This window comes from Ammospiza nelsoni, chromosome 4 (assembly GCF_027579445.1).
Source record: "Ammospiza nelsoni isolate bAmmNel1 chromosome 4, bAmmNel1.pri, whole genome shotgun sequence".
Lineage (NCBI taxonomy): Eukaryota > Metazoa > Chordata > Aves > Passeriformes > Passerellidae > Ammospiza > Ammospiza nelsoni.
The window spans coordinates 45,647,449-45,662,927 of NC_080636.1; the positions used below are offsets into that span (position 1 = coordinate 45,647,449).

At 43.1% G+C, this 15,479-nt stretch overlaps 1 protein-coding gene across 1 annotated transcript; it reads left to right on the forward strand.

Moving 5' to 3' along the window:
* Positions 1–543: 543 nt before the first annotated feature.
* On the forward strand, positions 544–12,122 carry PGRMC2 (progesterone receptor membrane component 2). Its single transcript, XM_059470220.1, has 3 exons — positions 544–874; positions 10,011–10,166; positions 10,903–12,122. Exons 1-3 carry the CDS (start codon positions 544–546, stop codon positions 10,998–11,000), a joined length of 585 nt encoding a protein of 194 aa, XP_059326203.1. The 3' UTR covers positions 11,001–12,122.
* The last annotated feature ends 3,357 nt before the right edge of the window (positions 12,123–15,479 follow it).

A 15,479-nucleotide genomic window follows, 5' to 3' on the forward strand; every position in this document is an offset into this window, starting at 1 on the left:
GGCAGCTGCCCGGCGGGCCCCACACAACGTGGCAGCACCGCGGTGGCCCAACGCCGCGCCGGCCGGCCTTCGACCCTCTCGCCGGTGGCGGGGACGGGCGCCGGTGGCGGGGACGCGGCTATCGCGGCGCCCTCAGACCCCGCCGCGGCTCCCGGCGCTTTTCCCGCCCTCAGCCGTGAGGCGACGGCGCGAGCGACCCCCCCCCCACCACCCCGCGCGCGCCGCTCCCGCCAACGCCACCTGGACGCGCGGGGGCGATGGGGGGGGAGGGGGGGAAGGCGAATGGCGGGGGGGGAAAGTTGGGGGGGGACGCATGCGCGCTGGGGGTGGCCGCGGCGCCTCTCGCGCGAGCGGCGCGCGCGCGCCGTTGGGCCGGGCGCGGGGCGTGCCCGCGTCCCGATTCGCCGGCGGGGGGCGCGAGGCGGGCGGGGGCGGGGCCGACTCGGGGCGGCGGCCAATGGGAAGCGGGAGGGGCGGCGCGCAGGGGGCGCGGCCGCGGCCGGGCGTGTCCCGGGCGGGCGGGCGCGCGCTGTCCGGGCAGCGATGGCGGACGATGGGCAGGGGCGGCTCAGGACTGAGGAGGGCCCGGCGGGCGGCGCGGCCCTGGCGGGCGGCGAGATGCTCCTGCTCGGCGTGGGGCTGCTGGCCCTGGCGCTGCTGGCCGCCTACCGGCTGTACCTGCGCTGGGGAGCGCGGAGCGGGCCGGGGGGCGCGGCCCGGCAGGGCGAGGCCGCCGCGCTGCCGCGCATGAAGCGCCGGGATTTCTCCCTGGAGCAGCTGCGCGAGTTCGACGGCGCTCGCAATCCCCGCATCCTCCTGGCTGTTAACGGCAAAGTCTTCGACGTGACCAAAGGCAGCAAGTTCTACGGGCCCGGTGAGACGGCGGGGGGATGGGGGGAGCCCCGGCCGGGGACCCACCGGCGCTGTTCTACCGGGGATGATGCTCAGCGGGAATGGGTTCTCCTCAGGCAGCCGTCCTTTGCCCAGATGCCTCCATTTGGATGTGCCGTGGTTAATTCTATTTTTTTTTTCTTTTTTTCCCCCCCTTTCTGTCTCCTCTAGTAGGTTTCCCAAGTGCAGCTGAGCAGTGCTTTCTTCGTTCTAGCGCTTGCGGCTCAGGAGAGGAAGGCAGCCGGCTGGTTATTTATTTAGGTGTAAATGCCATATTGAGTGGGACTTTTAGTCGGGATAAAGATAGGCAAGGAGAGCTCTGGCACTAGTGTGGTGCTGCTGCTGTTGGGAAGAGTGCAGAAATGAAGCCAATCTCGTAAACAGCCAGCCAGCCAGCACTCCTCTTCGGAGAGGAAATGTGTATTTCGAAGGTTCACAAAAGCAGGCTTCAGAGAAATGTTCTGGTTTTGTATTCACCTTGTACTCTGTGAAACTGCAGCACACTTTGTCGTGATAAGCAGCATTCTTAATGATGAGGTGGGTAAACTTGCTGCTGAGCACTGTGCTCACGACTGATGCCAAAGGAAATGAGGCTTATGAGTGCTGATAATTTTCTTCTTTAAACAATGGTGGTTTGGAAAACTTGCTCTAATCAAACTGTGCAGGAGTTTTCATAATAAGCGTGGCAATCTTCCTTGGGAGAGAGGTGGAGGGGAGAGAGGATATTTCCCACTCCCCCAGGAAATAGTTCAAGTTAAGTAATCATTTATTATTATTTAATAATTGAGGTTCCAAAAAGAAAAATACAAAGCTGGCATGTTACAGGCCTTTGGGTCTTGGCAGGGAAGGGACAAGCAGTTCTGTGGTTGAACTGGGCTAGAATTTTGTAACTACTTCATGCTCCAAGTTGGTGATACCAGCTGCAGAAAGTGAACCTGCTGTAATTGAGCTGAAATGCTTTTTTGGCTGGGTACTGTAAAAGTTCACAGTGGAATCCCAAGTACCTTGCCGTGCTTTATGTTGTTTATTAACCAGTAAAGCTGAGAAAATGCAGCCTGGTGAGCTGCAGCTTGCCTGCCACTTAATCAGGCTAGTTCTTTTGTCTCTCTTATTTAGGGGTCTTTAAACTGAGACCTGTGTGCTGACATGAAGTGCAGGTAATACACATTTACACATATACAATAATACACATGCTGCATGAAACTTCAAACACCAGTGAGCTGCCAGAGTGCTCTGTGAAATAATACTGAGCCCTGATGTAAACATTGACTTCCTCCCTTTTGTGTACCAGAGTTAAATGTTGGGCTCTCCTCTCCAGATACCATCAGTGGTTCACACTGTCAACCTTTGGAGGCCTCTCACTGTGAGGAAGCTAAAACTTCATGTTCTAGGACATCACTCTGCTTTCTGATAACTGGGAGCAGCTGGTTTTCCTTAGAAGCAGTGCTTCTAGCTTTTCATCAAGAGGGACAAAGGCTTTTTTTATTTTTTTGTCCCTGTAGTGAAAGATTGCCTTTTTCTAACAGGAGTGACATGGTTTTCAGACCTGTCACTTGGGATGGTGCATGTGCTGATGTTTCAGGCTGTGGCTGTGAGCCTTTAGCAGATTGTGAGGTGCTGATGTGCAGAGAGTGCCTCAGCTTGGAGGGCAGTGGGGAGCAGAGCTGAGGGCTGGGTTAATGTCACATAAAGTGGCTGCCTCAGGTGGCAGGTCACTGCTCATCTCTTCATAGTAATGTCAGCTTTTCCTCCTCCAGTGTAGTTTGGATGCCAAGGTGTTCCTTTTTCTTCTACTTACAGCAGAAAGTTTAAAATGCACAAAACGTCACCTAGTCCAGATTTTTGTCCAACTATTGAGATTCCATTAAAGCTGCCACCAAACTTTTGGTTTTATTCTGAGTTCTCCTGACTTTAAGTTTCCATCCAGCAAATCCTGTTATACTTTGGTCCATTTCATTGAAGAGCCCTTTACATACACGCAGTAAAGGTATTTTTAAATAATGATAGACTATTGAAGCCCTCCTTTCAAACAGCCATGACTGAAAACTTCATTTTTTGAACATTTAGTCCAAATGTTTCCCAGTTTTTTTTTTTGTTTGTTTTTGTCATGCTGTCTTCTTTAAGCCTTCTGCAGTTTATCTCATTGGTGTCCTGTTAGTCTCTGTTATCTCTTAATGTATTTTAGCTAAGAGTAAAGAAAGGCTACACTGTACATATAACAGTCTGTGCCTCCAAAAACCACTTTAAAATTTTATTTGCCAAGTTCTTTTCCAAAATGCTGCCCTGTCCTGCAAATACACCATTTGTTTCAAGACTTCACTTAGGTGTATCCAATTCCACCTCTGCTTGTGTCCAGATGAGTAAGTGACATAGAATGCTGTGACTGATTATTAAATCTAATTCATTGCCTTTCCCTTTATCACCCACAAACTCCAAAAGAGATAAAGTCAACAATTAGTGGTGCACTATTAAAAACATCACATAAGCAGACTGTTAGAGAACCTCTGTTGGGATGATTTCCCATCTGTAATCACATCTCATGACTTAATGTCTAGTCATTAATACCTTCTGAGTGTGCTGTGTTGGTTTTATATCTCACAATGAGAGACAGTTTTTTACTTTTCATTTGTAGTAACATTGAACTTTGTGTACTTGCATCAAGGTTTCTAGTTGTGTATCTGTCAGTAGAAGAGCATTCTAAGAGTTAGTGTACTTTATGTCAGCAAATCTTAATATTTAGCAGTTAAATTTGCATGCCAAGGTAATGCCACAAACAGGTTTTGATTAGCTTATTAAATACTTTGTGTATTTATGAAAGTACACATCTTTGAGCATGACAAAGCAAGATTGTGTGCAACCCTGAGTATGCAACTGTTCACGTCACTTCTGTTTCTTAATGTTTCATGATCTTAAAAAAATCAATTTCCTGACTTTCCTTCACTGCAGTGTGTTGTCACTGTCAACTCCTCTCTCATCCCACTTGTCTTTCACCATGTCATGAAGATCTCTGATTTTCCAAGAAGAATAGATTAGATAGTAGTAGTTCCTTCCACAAAAAATATTCCATCACATTTCATTTTCCAGGAAGAGAAATCTGCCTTTATTTCATTGTAATAAACAGCCATCATTCTTTCTGATAATTTGTATAAAAATAATCTGATGCTGTTAGACTTTCTTTGGAATTGAGTGCCATAAATTTCCCTGTGTCTCTGTTGAGCACATGGCAATAGTGCTTTTCCATACATCCTTTCCAAGGGTATGCTTAGAGTGAAATGTTGCAGGAGGGACTCTCCAGATGTTGTATTTGGAGAATACTGTTAAGGGTGGCCTTATCTGGAGAACACAACAGGCTGACGGGTTACAGATAAGTACAGAGGATAAGACTGGGGCAAAGAAATGTTTTCTGTAAAGTGTGAGAGGTCTTCTCAGTGGTTCTCATGTTTGTCACCACTTTGTCTATGTAGTGGAAGTGTCTCTTGCCCTGGGATTCAGCATTTCTGGACAGAGAAGAGGAGTTCCAGCCAGAGGCAGTAAAACTAAAAGGTGTATGCACACATATTGGTGAGAGATTGTTTCATATTCTGGTTAAAGAGAGTGCTGCCTCTGCTGCCAGAGTGGAGGTTGTTCTGAGCCTCCAGGCCATGCTCATGGACAGCAGTGAAGTGGTTTTGTGCAGGAGGATCAGCACTCTGTCTCCTCTGTTTCTGCCCTGTGTGTCTGTCAGCTCTCTCTTTTTGGTTTTTAATTTTTTTCCCTTTTTCACAACCTCAGTCTATGCCCTAAAACTTGAACAACTGCATGTTTCATAAGAGCTGTGTACAAATTCCTAGTTCCTATTTAAACCAATCATGTTCCAGTCACAGAATTGATTAGGCTGGAAAAAACCTCTGAGATCATTGAGTCACCTGACATTTGAGGGTCCTGATCAAGCAGGTGTGCTCCAAGCAAGAGAATATGAAATGTGATAGTGACATCACAGGAATTGTTTGTTAATATGAATTGTCACGTGTAGATGTTAAGTCCAGTACACAGAACAAAGAAACCTGGCCAGCTTTGCTTATTAGGAAATAAACTGGTGGTCAGAGCATTTTTCACTAAACCAAGATGTGGAACCTAGGTCATCCTTAAGAAAACAGCTATCTTCTAAAAAGCTCCTGTGGGCTCTCTTACCAGTGCTTGCTGTCTGCCCCTTTAGTTGAAATTGGGTCATTGATTCTTGCACTTTTTTTTTTCACAGAGTTAAAAAGCAAGTAAGCAAAAGAGAGAGTGAGACTCTCTGGCCTTGTGGTGCCTGAGGAGTCAGGTTTAGACCCCTGTTCTGGGCAATTCCCATCTTAGATCTACATTTCACATCTGTAGAGTTCCCGTTGAGCATGTGGATTGGTCTCCTAAGGACACATCCTTTCCATGCAGGCTGTAAGTTAAAATTGACCCACATCTTCCCTTTCATGTAAATCTGGAGCAGTAAAGTTAAAATTATGTCACCTTGAATTCCCAGTGATAAATGTTATTAGAAACCTTCTGCTTTCAAGCTGCATCTCCAAATGGCTTAGTGTAACTTGCAGTTTTTCATTCTCTCATGAAAGATGCAACACTGAGCAAACACGTGTCAGGATTCAGATACAAAATTTGAAACAGCCAGTGAATGTTTCACTTCAGTGTGGAGTGGAGAAAGTAAGCAAAGTGATAGAATAATGGAGTTGTTAATAATTTTGTAGCCTGTCTCCCCTTGCCCTTACTCAAAGGGAGATTAGTCCTTATTCTTGTCTGCAGATTAATGAGTGTTATCCATGAGTATCTAAACTTCAAACAAATCTGGGGTTTATTTCCAGTGCTGTATGGACCCACAGATGCACATTTGGTGATTGCTTCAAAGTGCTTTTTGACTAGATGAAGAAACCAAAGCTGCTGCTTTAAAACTGAACTTTGCTGTTAACCTGTGTGCCTACTTTAGAGAGATCACATGGGCCTTGTGAAAAGGAGCACAATTCTGAGCTCAGCTCTCACTTCATTAGCTGTAAAGTCCACATGTGGCTGTCTGTGGTGTATTCCCTGTGCTGCCCCTTGGAGCCATCCAAAGGTCAGTGTGCAACGTTACTGCTGTTGGAGCAATAGTCTGGGATGTTCCACAGAGCTGCTCCCAAACTGAAATGCTCAGGGAGCCTCTTGGCAGCCAGCAATATGCTCTGAAGTTGGATCCAGCATAGCTTTTGCTGGGGGGAACTATTGGCCAAACTGGCTGAAAATTGAAATAGGTGCTGTTCCAAGATCCAGTTCACCCTGTTTTGGAGGAAGTGACTAGAAGCAGTACTTCCAAATAAAAACTTTGTGGTTCAAAATTTTTAGTATGTTGCTTTAAGTTGAATAGATCTTTTCCTTGTCTGCAAAGAGAAATTAAATTTTCATTAGAGAATCAAACCAATGCTAGGGGATGCAGAAATCTTTTTGAAGATTGTATTTTTATGGTCTGAAGAGACTTTGACTTTACCAAATCTCAAGGTTTATTGTGAATAGAGACAAATATCAGGCAGAGCAGGATGTCAAATTTATCCAGGCTGCTAAATTCTTAACTGGATTGTGAAAGGAAGTGAAGCTGTGCAGGTGGTGGGTAGCAAGGTTTTGCATGTGTTGTAGCTGAGAGAAGGGTGTACTTTATCCAAGGTGGAGTTGTAAGGTAGATGAGGACTTTATCCAGGGGAAATGCAGAGTATGGACGTGGAGGTACAGATGTGCAGATAGGCAGGCAAATCTGTGGGCTTGATAACTGCTCTCAGGGCTAAGATAAACACAGGCTCTGGAACAGAGCTCTTGAAATGTGAAAGCCATGATGGGAATAAAAACATTCTTCAAGGAGCAGCTTTCCTTTGTGGAAGACTTGTGCCTCCATATACCCAAGTAACCTATAGCAGACATGTTTTAATTGGTTTTGACACTTCCCTGACTCTTGTTGTTGTACTATCCCAAATAGGAGTGGGAGGAGAATTTTTTAAAGATATATTTGACTGTGAAATGGGTAATTTGGGAATACAGCAAAAAACCCCCACTGAAATGTAGTGATATGTCTCAGAAGCTTGCTTTGGTTTCCATACCTGTGCTCCAAGCCACTGTTCCTGCCTCTCTTCAGCCTGTCTGTCATGTCATGCTGCAATCAATTATTTACAGCAGCAGCCAGGCTAAATAGGTGGGCAGACAAAAGGAAAGGAAAGGCAAGGAGGACTGTGGGTAGGGCCTGCAGAGCAAATTGCATCAGGCCATGAAAGAGCTCTGTGGGAGGGTGTCTGGGGTTACACTGATGTCTCCACCTCAAGCATGTTCCTGAAAGATAGTTTCTCCCTGGGATTTTGTGTGCTGGCACCTTCCTGGACACTTCCCCAAGTGCAGTGAAATCTGATGTGCAAAATGGCTTTTTCAGGCTGTTGCACCAGTTCTTTATATAAAAGGGAGTAATAGACTAGCAGAGCAGAACCCCAGAGCTGTATGTTTTGTATTAATATATTAATATTTTTACTTAAATTCTGTGTAGAAGCACCTGAATGGAAGCTTTAAATCTTGAAGTAGATCTTGCTCATACTGGGATTGCTGAACTTCTGCTTTAGGAAGCAAGGTGAAGCCAAGCTTGCACCATTTACTAATAATCACAATTCAATATTTACCTTTTAGTATAGGATTAAAGAATAGAACACATTTCTAAGTTCCATTTGCAGAGGTGGAATTTCAAATGCTGTCTGCTGAGTCCAAAGGTTGGTTTTTACAAGTTAGCATTCCACTGAGTGCTTGGATGTGGCTTGATGAGTCCTCTGTGACTTCTGAATACTTCTGGAAAAATCATTCTGCAATCTTAAAGTTCAAATTCAGTTTTAGGAAAGAAAAAATCATTGGTGTGGCATCTGAGATTACAAGATGCTTGCAGAAATTTTGCATCCATTGATTTTAATGCAAACTGATGTATTCTAAAAGTTTTCATGCTTTCAATTAAGTGTGTTATTGAGATTTAAGAATGTTCAGTGCTTGATACAGATAAATATCATTCTCTTTTTAATAGAAGTCATTGGAGTCAAGCTGGTGGACCAAGAGGTGGCATCTCAGCAGGTTCTGTGAAACTCCATAAACCACTAAATGCAGGGTAGAATGGAAGGGCAGCAGGGTGCTACTCTCTGATTAACCAGAGTTTGGAAAACACCTTGTGCAAATAGTAGGATTCATGGACATTTGCTTAAAACACTTCAGAGAAAGGAAAAAATGGGGACAGAATACTGTTAGTGGGGTCAGAATGTAACAATTTCTAATTGCTATTAAGGATTTACTAATTGTGATGTTTGTAAGAGCTGTTTATACAAAAATCAGATCACTTGAGTGAGCAATCATTGGGTTTTGCTTGAAGCAGAACTTTTTGTTTGCAGAAACTCTGTGTTGTGTTGCAGATGATGGTCATTGGTGCCTCTCAGCCTGTCCTCTGGAAGTGACCAGGCATGCAGAGTGCATTGCCATAGGCTTGATTTCAGTCTCTAAATCCTGCTTTTCAAATAAATAGCTAATTCAGGATGCAGATAGGAAGGGTAGCCCTCTTGGCTTTGTGTCCCTGAAGCACTGTACCTGTAGTCCTGATCCCTGATGGATCTCATGGGTGCTGTTCTTGAGCTAAATACCTGAAAGGATGAGCACAGAGATGCTGTTCATCACTGTGGTCAGACTGGTACAGTGCAAACTTGCAGCTGACAGTTCATTCTCTAATTCCTGCTTCTGGTGAATGGTGCTTTGAAACCAGTTGGTTTATTTGCAGAGAGAGGAGGGAATTGTCTTTGGCACCCAGGACAACCTTCTGTTCTCAGGTTTGACTGTGAGCAGCTCACAGTGCCAACACTCTGGGCTGGAGAGACAGCAGCACTTGTGGTGAGGACATCATTTCTCCTGGTCCACATGGTGCTGAGCTTCCCTGCTTCAGGAGCTGGCCCAGCAGGAGCACATAGGTGTGGGAGCACCTGGGCAGAACGAGCCCTTTGGAATGATTCCCCCTGGCTCATCCTGCTGCAGAGGAGCTCTGAGGTGCTCCAGCAGGCAGTACAGGGGTGAAGGACAGTGTGGTGCCACTTGCTGGTGTTCATTCTTGCCCCTGGGTGCTGCCTGTTCTTCAGGCTGGTGGCCACTGTTGAGAGGTAAGCCAGAGAAGGGTTCTGGCCTTTTACCACTCTGTAGCAAGCCTGCTGCTGCAGTTAATGCAGAAAATGTTAAAGTGTATTGTTATGATTTTGAGGTTTTTTGTATTGGTTTTGTTTTTTTAATTGATCTGAATTTAAGGTATTTGGTTTTAGGTCAAGAAGATCTAAGATAACAATATGCCTAAAGTTCTTTGAGTTAATTAAAATTTGGGAAAGCCAGTTACTGATCCTACCCTGCAAATTGTTGGTTTACAAACCATCCATTTCTCTCAGTAATAATATTTATTTCACAGTCATTGCTCAGAATTTTATTGGGATATTTGTGCTGCTTAGCATTGGTCAGAAAGCACAGAGGAAGCAGTTGCTTTATATTCCTAATTTGACAATTTGTACTGGTTTCAAGAGCTTTACACCCTAAGGGTATAGGGGATCTGCTGCCCAAAATAAGTGAGTACTTCCTCAGAAGTGAGAAATGTCACAAAAGATGTAGAAAGTTGTTGTGATTCTGTAAGTGAAGTGAAATCATTAATTAGCCCTCTTAAGTTCTATTTATTTATAATAATGGATTTCTAATTAAGATGTCTATGCAGTTTGCTTCTGTTCATATCTGACTTGTAAATATTCAATGTGTTGCTTAATAGAAGTGCATTTCTTTTGAATTCCAGCCTCTGGTCCCTTTGGAATTTGCATCAACTGGCTTGCATCAACTGACAGGGATTTTTCCAGATATCCCTTCAAAGCTATTTTCCTGGTTCTGCTTGTCTCAGCAGACTTTATCTCCTAGTGATATTAAAGATTGAATTGCAGTGCTGTTGAATGTCAAACAGCCAGGGCATTGAAAGTGCTGCTGTTCCCATCACTGCAGAAATTTCATGTTTGGCTTTGGCAGACTACATAAAGAACTGAGCTTTGGTCACCATAAGCAAAGACATGAAGGTATCAATTTTGTCTTTTTGTTTTCAGAAGGTCCATATGGAATATTTGCTGGCAGAGATGCCTCCAGGGGACTAGCAACTTTCTGTCTAGATAAAGATGCACTCAGAGATGAATATGATGACCTATCGGACTTAAATGCTGTACAGATGGAAAGTGTAAGAGAGTGGGAAATGCAATTTAAAGGTAAATTCTGAAATTATCAGCTTAAGGAAATGCTTTTAATAGAAATGATTGATTTGGGCTTGGGGAAGCTTTTAAAGAGGTGTTGACAGTAATATTATCACAGAATATGCTGAGTTGGAAGGGACCCCCAAGGATCATTGATTTCAACTCTTAGCTGTGCTTTCTTCCACAGAGGATTTCACTATATATCACTACAGCTTTTATAAACTTTTATTTTTATACAAAAAAAACTGTTCTGTTAGCTCTTTGGCACAGAATTTCACTCCCAAATCTCATCTGCTTAGCTGGTGGAACTCCTGCTCGAGGTTGTTGGCTTTGGATGCCATGGAATTATCATTGGGACTAAGAGTTGTTTTAACATAAAGAGTTGAATGAGTTTGTCTTGAAATAATTTCTGACAAATAAGGAATTATGACTCTGGAGGGAGGGGGAATAATTTTTCACACTAATTGGAATCAAAACAGGCTGAAGGATTGGAGAGCATTGGTTTTTAGCCCTTGGGTGATAAATCTTGCCTGATCAGCTGGAAGAGAAGGGAAACAAAGTACTCACAGTTAGAGAAAATAATGGTAGAAAGATTGCTTTAGGAGGCTGAGCTTGCTGCTGAATTACCATCAGTTTCAGTGATTGAGATTTAGAACTGTAGTGTGTAGGAGAAAATTGATTTTGAAGTAGTATGGGCTAGCAAGCAAATGCAGCTGTATTTAATTGTAATGGAATCATAAATCTCTTTCAGAAAAATATGACTACGTAGGTAGACTCCTAAAACCAGGGGAAGAACCATCAGAATACACAGATGAGGAAGATACCAAGGATCACACTAAACAGGAATGAACTTTGTAAACAACCAAAGTCAGGGGCCTTCGGAACTGCAACCTCTTATTCCCCATCACAGAATGTCCTGCATCTTTGGGTACAGTTCATCTGCTGCGAAAAAACATTCAACAGGTTTTGTACAAGGAAAATAATATACTCACAAATGAAGATTTGAATACTAGACATTCTTTGTGCTGCCAAATTTTTTGTTGCAGTTTATTTGTAATGTCTGGTTAGGCTTCGTTAGTGAAGAGGGGCCAGGGATTTAAAGGTAAAAATGCTATTCCTTTTTATCAGTAAGCTGAAGCCTTCAACTAGTGTACCTTACAAGCTCTCTAAAAGATGACTCTTCAAGCTCAGAGGAAGGTTTGAATCTTGTTTTGTGTGTGTCTTCTCCTTCAGCATTAAAAGAAAGATGTACTCATCCACATCAGCAGCAGTAGGTGAGACTACTGAGGCTGGTGTTAAAATGTGAATTTCCAGTTTTGTTTTGTGTGTGGGTGTCAGAAGCCCAGCAGAATCCTTCAGTTCTCTAAGAGAAGTCCATGTAGATTAGGATGGGGATTAAATTCATCCTTTTCTCAAAAGGATTGGGTAAAAAAAAGTTTCTTCTACAACAACTATTATCTGAAACCTGCCTCTCCCCTTTTTTCCCATCCTCTAAATCAAATCAAATATTAATTGTGCCTTATTTAGCTTCCATAGACTTGAATTGTTTTAAGGGACAGCCCCCAAATTGCGGTTTCATAGTCACTACAAGCAGCAGTGAGACTGAATTGGAATGTTGTGTTGACTGGAAAACCTTGATGTCATTCTGTGTATAGAATGTAAAAGAGGAGCACTCAGTGTTACTGCCATATGTTAATACTACATATACTTTAATTAGCATTGTGATGGCCAAATGCATACTCCCATGCTTCTTTTTAAGGAATTACAAACACACAAAAAAAAAGTCTCCCTTCCTCCTCTTCCAGAAGCTGCCTAACTTTTGGGAGCATAGCCTTCACACCCCCGTAGAGTGAAGGCGTTGCGCGTGTGTCTGTGTGTGTGTCTGTCTGTCTGAATGCAAGACTTGGGAGGGATTTGTTCTGCAGATATTGTAAATATGAGTACCATTTTAATAAAGCATGTACAATACCACCTGTGCTGTCAGACTCTGTGTGGAAGCTGGAATGTGGTGCAATAAAAAGGGGGACAAGTCTTGGATAGATGAAGCAGCCACTGCTCTTTGTCCTGGTGGAGTTATTTTCCCTTTCAAGTCCCAGCTGTTGAGGAATCTCAAAGACTTACCCAGGTAAGCTGTATTTAAGAGACTAAACCTGTGCCAGTGAATTTATGGTGGTGGGGGAAAGAGTGATAAAAATAAAGCATTGTAGTAACTAAGTGCAACATAGAGTGTAAGGAATATGTCCCATGGCATTAACAGGACAAGAGCAGCAGCCTCATGGCTTGTGTTTGTACCTCTGGTTGCAGATTTCACCTGTGCTAAGTCTACAGTAACAGTTTATATATATATATATATATATATATATATATACATTCTGTTGAAATGTAAACTGTGAAATTCCAGGGATGGCTACTTTTTTATTCCTATTTGAAAGAGATTCATATTGATGTAAATGAAACAAATAAACAAAAACTGCTCTGTGGAATCGTGTGTAACTCACATGTTCTAGAAGGCAGGGTGAACTCTTGTTTCTTGCATCTCCAGCCTTGAAATAGAACTGTTTTGGCCTGGAAGCAGTAACAGAAATGGAGCTGTTTCTCCATAGTAGTGTTTGCAGGCTGGACACTCCTGGAGGTGTGAATGCAGCAAGCACTGGCTTCTGTTTGAGTCACATCCTTATAAGCTGAGCAGTGTCCAGGCTTGGATTGAGTGTCTGCTAATCATCTAACTCTGCTGAAATGCTGGGCATGCTGCTGGAACTAACCCCAGAAATATGTGCTTTGGATGGAGCAGTGGGAACCAACAGGACAAATAAAAGCTCCCTTCTGGGAGTAATTAAACACCAGTTCTATATCTGGATGCTTGGCTAGGGAATTTTTTTCTTTTAGGCAAGTCTTACTGTAAAAGGTTTTACAGTATGCCTTTCACTTTTAGCTATTGCACAGCTGTTGCAGCTCATCATGGCACCCAGCTTGTCTAGCTGTGGAACAAGAAAAGGCAGCTTGCCCAACATCCCTTGGGACAATCAGATAAGTGTTTGTCCCCAGGCTTGCACATGAAAATACATGTATTACAGCTTCTGCTGTACTGAGCCATAGCTGCAAGTTGTTGGCTCTGAGTTTCTCTGCTCTTCACTCATTGCAGCTGTAGCATCAGCTGCTCCTCCTGCTTGTATCTAATTTCCTACTGTTGCAAGAAAGGTAACTTTTGAAGGGAGGGTAGTTTTGTATCTGCTCTGATTTACTAGCCCAAGTGCAGTCTTCTCCTTTCCCTTGCTTTTAGAAATTCAGTGAAGCTTAATCCCGGTGAAATTACATGTAGTTCTGCTGCTGGAGTTTCAAAATTGCTTTAGGAGGACAATGTTTAAAATTTAACTTTGAGGATTAGCTGAACAACAGGATGAGTACAGGGTGAGGTTTGCTTTGAAGCACCATAATGGTAACTCTGAAGGATACAAAACTTGTCCCATGGCAGCAGAACATTGCACAGACTTAATGTTTAGTGGATTTAAATTAACCTCATCCATCCTACATACAAAGTCACTAGTGATCTAAAGCTGACAACCTTAAAAAAGTGCTTTAAAGCACACTGTAGCTTTCATATTTTTAAAAAGTTGACACACATAATTTAGCATAACATCAGATCCATCCAAACTTCAGTGCAATTATAAAAATTTGATGGAGGCGTTCAACCTTGGAACATTTGTGTCAATCTCTTGGTCAGAATTCACTGTTGGGTAAAATGACAGGCACGTTGATGCTGTGGTAAATGTTGTTTAAGCAACATGAGGGTCTTGATGGAAAAATGTCTCATCTTCAGAAACAAAATACATTTCCAGTTTAATATATTACTTGTTTTCTTAGGCTAGACTTGATATTGAATTAGTTTTAGTCATCATTTTTTTTGACACTTCTGCCTCATTTTGTACACCACTTCCCAAAAATGCTTCATTTTGGCAGTAGATGTATTTTCAAACCTCCTTGGTTTAAGCAGAATAAAAATACCATGTTGTTACTTGATCTGAACATTTTGAATTTCCAGTAAGGACTACAGAATTATCTCACATGCTTGTACTTGTTTGTATCTTTTTATTGAGCTAGATCTACTTTTCCTTGACTAAGGCTTAAATTTTCTATTATTCTGAGTTGGACACAGCATATAAAATCAGTTTGGCACTCTGCTATGGATGCTGTTGCACTTTAAATTTCTCAGTGCTGAGCTATTTTCTAACTTTTTTTTTCTTCCTGCAGAATCAGTTTGATTTTACTGTTTTTGCTGTAAAGGGCAGGGAGCAGTTAAACCTTTTAAAGGTTTGAGTCTCTTTGACAAAATTCTGTTTGACAACACAGCAAGAGTTTATGAGGTTTGATTTCCTCTTGGAAGAGGTACTATTCCTGTGTATGGAATAGTAGAAAAGATTTGGCTATTTATTCCTTTCACCCTAAAAATCAGCAATAATGTAACTCTGGCCTTGCAGGCTGGCTTACAGATGGAAGGCAAATCCTTCTCCTGGCTTTTAATTGATGGTTAAAGGTGAATGTTTCTTAACAGGTGCTCACAGCTTGGCTTTAAGCTTGCTCTGACACAACCTGTGTGCCAGGTGAAGGGTTGTTTACCTGAAATCCCAAAAGCACAGAGGCTGAGGGCAGCAGAGAAGAAAACTCCTGAGGTGACAGATCAAGCCTGGTGTAGCTGTGGGATTTGTCAGATCCATGGCCACTCTACAGTGTTCCTCTCCCAGGGAGTGTCACTTGTCACCTCAGCAGTGCCTGAAGCAGAGGCTGCAGCGTGGAGGCTGCCACGAATACCAACTCCTCTCCATCCATTCCAGTGCTTTATCTGCCACAGAAATCCCAATCCCTGCTAAAACACAGACAGGCTGCTGCTGCTCAGTGTAGGAAAACATGATCTGCTCTCCAACAGCAACAAGAGCCAGCTTGAACCTTCCATTTTAAAAAGCTGTTTAGAATCCAGTGTTTTTTGAGCATGACAAAAATCTGGGTTTAGGCAGGGTAACGCTTTGAAGTGTTTGTATGGTTATTTGTTAACAGAAGAAATAAAGACAAACCTGAAAATTCTTCAGCAAGCACATGGGAGAATTTTTAGACAAAGTCCAAGACTTGCAAAGTGCTCAGTTACAGATCACTGTCCTAAGACATAATTAAGGTTGGAATAAATGGACCTTAGAGGATGTTGGATCCACAAACCCCATCAGTTCCTGAACCAGCCAGTGAAACCATCAGCAGTGCAAGGATTGTTGTTTCCACTGTCTGCAAGGAATGAGAAGGAAGATTCAAGCCTGTAGGAAGTAAAAGGGGCATTCCTGAGAG